General features: G+C 31.8%; 1 protein-coding gene across 1 annotated transcript; it reads right to left on the bottom strand.

Annotated features, from left to right (window-relative positions):
• Positions 1-774: 774 nt before the first annotated feature.
• Positions 775-6,623, bottom strand: LOC106075079 (triadin-like). The gene is made up of 4 exons (XM_013235996.2): positions 6,246-6,623; positions 4,660-5,011; positions 4,254-4,398; positions 775-3,716 (listed from the first exon to the last, which is right to left on the bottom strand). The coding sequence occupies exons 2-4, from the start codon at positions 4,990-4,992 to the stop codon at positions 1,549-1,551; spliced, it is 2,646 nt and encodes an 881-aa protein (XP_013091450.2). The 5' UTR covers positions 4,993-5,011; positions 6,246-6,623; the 3' UTR covers positions 775-1,548.
• Positions 6,624-6,938: the final 315 nt, after the last annotated feature.

Raw genomic sequence — 6,938 nt, forward strand, 5'->3', positions numbered from 1 at the left:
TGTCTAAGGTAGCTGCTGTAACTTTTTTTGCCTTGATTAAAACTATATAGATCAAAATTATCTTTGATTAACCAGACTGGACTATTGATTCATCAGGATCGAGTGAATAAGTAGAAAAAAAAATCAGTATTTAGTGTAAAAATATAAAAAAATCCATAAACTGATGGTTCAGATTATTCAAGTGTTGCAAATGTCATTCCAAATAGTTTCCTCTTCATATCATATCCAGACCCTTCATTATAGAAGGCCTCAGCACTGATGATTGGTCTTGATCATATCATGCCAAATACTGTCCTCAAATGAATCAGTTGTGATGTGTAGTCTTTAAATCACTTCAAAGCTGAAGCTTCTGACATTAAGCTGTTTTAATGGTCAAAACATGTAATTTTCTTTGTGTGTTTATTTTTCAAGCTATATCTGCTTACGTATCTCCTACTATTTAAAAAAAAAATTGGAGATAGACATTAACTGGTTTCAAAATGATTCCCTCATCTTTACACCTTTTTGATTGAAAAAAAATCTTGGACACTGTCTTAACAATATAGATCAAATGGCACCATCTGAACAGATTTCAACAGTATCTCACAACCAAAGTTTATCTAACACTAATAATAAGGTCAAAGTATTCACTGAAATATAAATTTTTCCTCATAATGGTGATTATAAGGGCATTTTCACACATGATAAGTTCTGTCTTGCTTGTGAAGGAAATGATATCTGTTGAAGGCAAAAGCTGTAATTTTACTTCATTCACACATAAAAAGCAAACAAAAATAAATTTTAAATTTTTATTAAGAAAGATTATTATAATGAAAATATGATTACATATACACGGAATGGTTGATGCAATATAAATTACATTTGGCACACAGAGTTTGTTAAAATGTTTAACAGCATCACAAAATTTATTGAACATATTTAAAACTGTCTTATTAATAGAGGAGTATCAATATGTGCTGAACTATTTCTGAAATGTGATATTAATATGTTAAATGTAGATTTTTTATATTCTTTATGTTTTGTGGGTTATTTTTAAATCTGGGATGACATGTATATTAAAGTTTATTTTCATTTTACAAATTTTAAAATGTCATCTTTAGGGGGTTGTTAGTTTCACAATAACTATGGAATGTGCATACATTTGGTGTCCTTGGAATTGTATGTTATTTGGGGTTTTTAGTAAAATAAAAAGGGATAGATTATTTTAAAAAATTGCTTTTTGAGGTCTTGAATTATGTTACCTGTTGAGACTGAGTCATGAAGCAACTGGCATATGCTAGTTGACATATGTGAATTAAATTAGATGATTTGTTTGATGTAAAAACTATATTACATGATTTGATTGATGTAAATAAAATTAACAAACTTACAGTACCTAGTATTAACAATTGAGAAATACATATTAACCCAAATATCTAAACAATTTTTACAGAAACATTTGACAAGAAAAAATGATATGTTGTGAGGATAAACCCATTTGATTAAAACAAGACATATAAAATGTGTTCTACCTATTTTAATTCCTACTCTATCTTCTACATAAGTAAATTAAAACTCATCATTTTCTTCTGGCAAGTCCTCATCAATTTCAGTAGTCTCAGAAGATTCTGAATTGAGCTCAGTGTCAGAAGATTCAAAGACAACTGGATTTTCTTGAAAAGAGACATGCTTTTCAGAGCTCTTGGAATTTGGCACATCCTCAAGATGTGTTAAGAAATCCTCTTCTGACTTATTTTCTGTAGGTTCATCTTTAATAAGATTTGATTTACTGACAACATAATCTGCTGGAATTTCTGAATCTTCTTCAAACTCCACTACAGAGGCATTATCCAAAGCTTCTTTAACTTTCAATGTGTCTGTTTGCCCTTGAACAATTATATTCTTATCATTAGAGCTGTCTGAATGTATGATTTGCTCTAGAATGTGTAGTTGTGTTTCTTGTTTTGTTTCCATTGCAGAGTTTGAATGAATGTTTTCAATGTCTATTTCTGATTCTTGTTCAGCAGTAGACATGTCTTCTATAAAATTGGATTTCTGATTATTACTTTCTATTGGTGTTTGATCATCTTCCCTCTCAACCATGTGTTCTTCTCTAGTTCTTGTTATGAACAAGTCATGGTCATCTTTCCTCTCAACCATGTGTTCTTCTCTACTTCTTGTTATGAACAAGTCATGGTCATCTTCCCTCTCAACCATGTGTTCTTCTCTACTTCTTGTTATGAACAAGTCATGGTCATCAAGATTAGAAGGTTGTTTTTGCCTATGAACTGATTCACCTAGTTTTCCTCCAATGAGGCTAGCATCAGAGCTACTATGTGTATCACTGGTGTCCCTCAACTTGTCATGCATATCAACAACAGGATGAGCCTTGTTATTTGTATCAATGATAGGAATTACATTGTCATGTAAATCATTGCTTGTGCTCAATTTGTCAGAACTGGTAGAAGCTACTTTGCTGTTATTGTCAACATCACTGACTGAACTCTTAGTCAAATGATGAGAAAACAGTTTTCTTTGTTTATCTAGCACATATTTAGGGGCCCCATTCTCTGGTGGGTATGGTATTTTAAAATTTATCTTCTCAGCGTTTTCTTTTTCTGAAGTTTTGGTTGATGGATTAGCTGACAGAGGTCTGTGAAAAGATCGGGATATTCTTGGACTTAAAGAAGGCCTGGCACTGGAGGGGCGAGCATTTAAGTTTTTTTTAGACCCCAACACTTTAATCTGTTTATTTTTGTATTCTTCTGCAGAGCTTGAATCATTGATTTCTAACTCAATATCTTTTGTGTTTATTTTTTGTTGCCTCATAAAGTTATTTATTCTTTTCTGTGCATCTTTTACACCAATATGATGAAGTTCAGAATCAGACTTGGCTAATGCTCTTATTCTAGCAGCCTCTTGTCGCTTGGAATAATCATCTTCTCTTTTTTTCAACAGCCATTGATCATAAGAGACTCTCATTTTTTTAGCTTTCTCTATTTCCAGCTGCTTCTTGAGAAACTGCTTCTCCAAATCTTTTTTCTTTGCATTCTCTTTATTTTCTTGCTGCAATTTAATTAGACGTACTCTTCCAGACACTGGCCTTGCATAGACAAAACTTGTTGGAGTTGGCTGCCTACTTTGTTTTGTAAGTGAAATATTTACATTGGTAATGCCTTGTGTATCAGTTCCTTTAAGCCAAGTAGAAGCTGCATCTGTTCCATCATTAGCATTCTTGGCAGTATCACAATTGCTATCTTCTTTTTCTGTCCCATTATTTTGTTTAGTTCTGTAAACAGCTTCCTTTCTTTTCTGTAACATCCATTCTCTTACTTTCTGTTCAGAATCTTTAAATTTTTCTTGCTTTAGTATTTCCTGCTCTTGCTTTTTCAATCTTTCTTCTTTTATCTGTTTTCTTTCTTCCCGCTTCTTTTTTCTGAGTTCTCTTTCTTTTCTTTTAAGCCATTGTTTGATAGATGGATTGGCAGTGTTTCTAAGGAAAGTGTCTGATGGTTGAAAGATATGTTTTTTAACCTGATTTTGTTTGTCTATTGCTTGCTCTGCAGTTGTAGAATTATTTTGTTTAGTTTTATTTCTTCGAACCCATTGACTGTATCCTTCTTCGTTGGAGGACTCCATAGACGTTTGGGCTCTTTGTAAAGGTTTATGACTCCTATTCAATACTTTAAATCTCTTCATTTGTTTGGATGCATCATGAAAATCTTCATTATCATTAGCTGTTAATAGAAATATTAAAATATTGCATTAATGTTTATAAATATTATGAAATTCAATCAGGGAAACTAAGTGCCAAATAAATTATGAAACAAATATTTATCATAGCTTTCAAGAAAAAAGGAATTCAGAAGAAAGAAGTACATGTGCACAGATACACTTGGCAAAGTTTGAACCCACCACATCGAACCAAGTTGGTCAAATGCAATTTACATATAAACAATTCATCTCTTCACTAAAAGAATACTTTCTATGTGTGATCTATATTTATCATAATTTTATAAAGGGTATGTTCCTTAATGATTTTTAAATGTCAAAATCTTAAAGAATTCATTTTTCAATTATTTTCTTTAAAAAAATATATATTTTAATACTATTGGATGAAGGATAAAGGCTAACTGGGGTTCTGTAGAGTCAATCCTAATAAATCTATATTATTCATATTAAAAGCATTCATACATTTTGACAGCTTGGTAAGATGAATGAGAAAATTAGTTAAGTTACTTGATGAATTTAATTATGTAAGTAAGAAAATATACCTTCAATAGTTTCAATTGTATGGTCAGAAGAAACTTCATTATCAGGAACCTGGGTCAGTGACTGAAGCTGAAGCAGCTGACCTATTTTCAATACATTTTTATTCAATGGTTGAACAAGAGGTAACACTAGTAACTGGTGAAGCTCCTAGGAATAGAATTGCACACAAAATTAAGTGAAATTTAACTTTTTAAGGTACATTTCATGATAAAATGCAAATAAAAAAAAAAAAATAAGCTAGAATAGGAATGGAAAATGCAACAAGCATCTTTTTTTTAAGTCTTAATGGCATTATCATTTATTGTTCTAGCAAAGCAACAGTACGTAAGAATAAAATGAGCTGATTTCATAGAGTTGGACTTGAATAAAGAATAAATACTTTTTTAAAGTCTCATAACATTAACAAACCTGATATTTCTGCTCAAGTATATCTTTTTGGAGTGAAATAATTTGCTTTCCAGATATTTTTCTTCTTGATTCTTTCTCTTCTTTTGAATCATCAGCATTGTTCATTGACAGCTGTGCTGAAGCAAGCTTTTTTCTCTTCAGTTTGGAGGTTTTGGGTCTGCTAGAATCAAGATGATGCTCAGTAACAGAGTTTTGATTATCTCTGTTCTCCTCATTAATAGTCTTCATGGAGTTAACAATATTGCCATTATCAGTTTGTTTGTTTGTGTCGTTTTCAATGTGCTCATTGCTCTCTTGAACAATATCTACATGTATTTTCCTTGATGCAGACATTTCACTTTGTTTTATTCATCTATTTAAAAATAAGTAAAAGTTATTTTTTAAAGATATTAAGAATTTACTCTTTCCTTTCAGTGGAAATGGTCATTGCACTTATAATTATCCCTCAACATTGTGATTAATAAAAATGGAGATATTAATGATATAGGATGAATTAGATTGATAGAAAGGCATATGGAGCACCTAATGTCAACTTTAAAAGATTAAGGATGAATGCAGTATTTCACATGACCATGCAACAGTTGTCATATTTTGCAACACTTGATGCAAACAAAGCTGTTTTTGTCGTCTGCCCACACTGACAAAGGCTTTTCTTTGGGTTTCAGAACTGAGGGTTACCGAGTTCAAATCCTGGTGAAGACAGGAATTTTAAATTTCGGGATCATTAGGGCACTTCTGAGTCCATCCTGCTCTAATGGGTACCTGAATTTAGTTGGGGAAAAGTAAATGCGGTTGGTTGTTCTGCTGGCCACATGAAACCCTAGTTAACTTAACTTAAAGCCCAAATGAAAAAATGTCACATGACGTAGATATCGTAAGGGAACTGCTGTTTATTATTAATAATTAATCTATCAATAGATTACATAGACATCTAGGATCTAGATAGATAGGCCTAGATGTCCTACTTTTAGTTTTAATTACAGTTACAGCATTATCTTATCTTATTTTATATAATACAGACGTTACTTCAAAATAGAAGATGATTAAGTCCTACGCGTCATGCAAATTAACCAATGACTTAAATTCTGCCAAGTCACTGGTTTTCCTGGCTAGCTCAGGCAACCTATTCCATGCTCTAATAGCACTAGGGAAGAAGGAGTATTTGTACAAATTTGTCCTAGCATATGGGACGAGGAATGTGCCTTTATCTTTGTGTCTTTCAGAGTATTTTATTAAATTTTGTTTCTGTATTTGAAGATTATGGTTCAGTGTTTTATGTATAATTGCTACTTTACTTTTGAGTCTTCTGTCCTGAAGGCTTTCTAAATTTAGTGATTTTACTAAGGGTGTTACTCTAGTCAAATGTGAATATTCATTTGTTATGAATCTCACTGCATTTTGTGTATGTTCCAGTTTCTTAATGTTTTCTTGAGTTGAGGGGTCCCAAAAAGAGGATGCATATTCTATTATTCAAAATTATTGGCCTAACCAAGGTTAAATAACATTTTAGCTTTATGTTCTTATTTGATTTATAGAAATTTCTTTTAATTAGATATTATTTATATAGATTACTCATTACTACTCACTCTGGTCAATACTGTAAATCATAGATCTAAGAGTGTTCTAGATCTAGAGACTAAGCCCTAAGCCGCTTGCCTATCCACTATCCATCATCTGTCAGAACTAAAACTAAAGACAGCTTCAACTTGAACTTGTTATAAAATAATAATAATTGTCTTAAGACTTAAGTGCATTTTTAAACTCGTATTCTACATTTATATGTATAACTACTCCGTCTAGACCTATGCCTGTAGATCTAAGTAGTTTAATTATATAATATATAATTAAGCTCCCATTGCATGTGAGGTATTAGAATTTAGACTTAAGACTTAAGATGTAGATCTAGTATATATAATAGGCCTTTGATCTATTCTATATAGATTCTGTTGTTTCCATAGTAAGAAAAACAAACAAAAAATCTGGCCAGTAACGAAAATTTACTAAAGTTGTATGGGAAAGGACCAATGGCGAACGCTTTTGTGCCAGTTTTTAGTTTAGAATTTATAACTCCGCAATGGTTAAACTTATTTAAAAAATGAAAACATCTGCGGACTCCTCAGCTATTGGGCGATAAAACTAAATTTGACTCCTTTTTCCATATCAGCTATTAAATTTATAATTCAAGTCAACTTACGGTCGGACCTAATCAGCGAACGCAATTTTCGCGGGAGTCATAATGAGCGAAAGGCCGTAAAAAAATAGCGAAATGTTAAAATATA

Source organism: Biomphalaria glabrata, chromosome 10 (assembly GCF_947242115.1).
Source record: "Biomphalaria glabrata chromosome 10, xgBioGlab47.1, whole genome shotgun sequence".
In the NCBI taxonomy this organism is placed as follows: domain Eukaryota; kingdom Metazoa; phylum Mollusca; class Gastropoda; family Planorbidae; genus Biomphalaria; species Biomphalaria glabrata.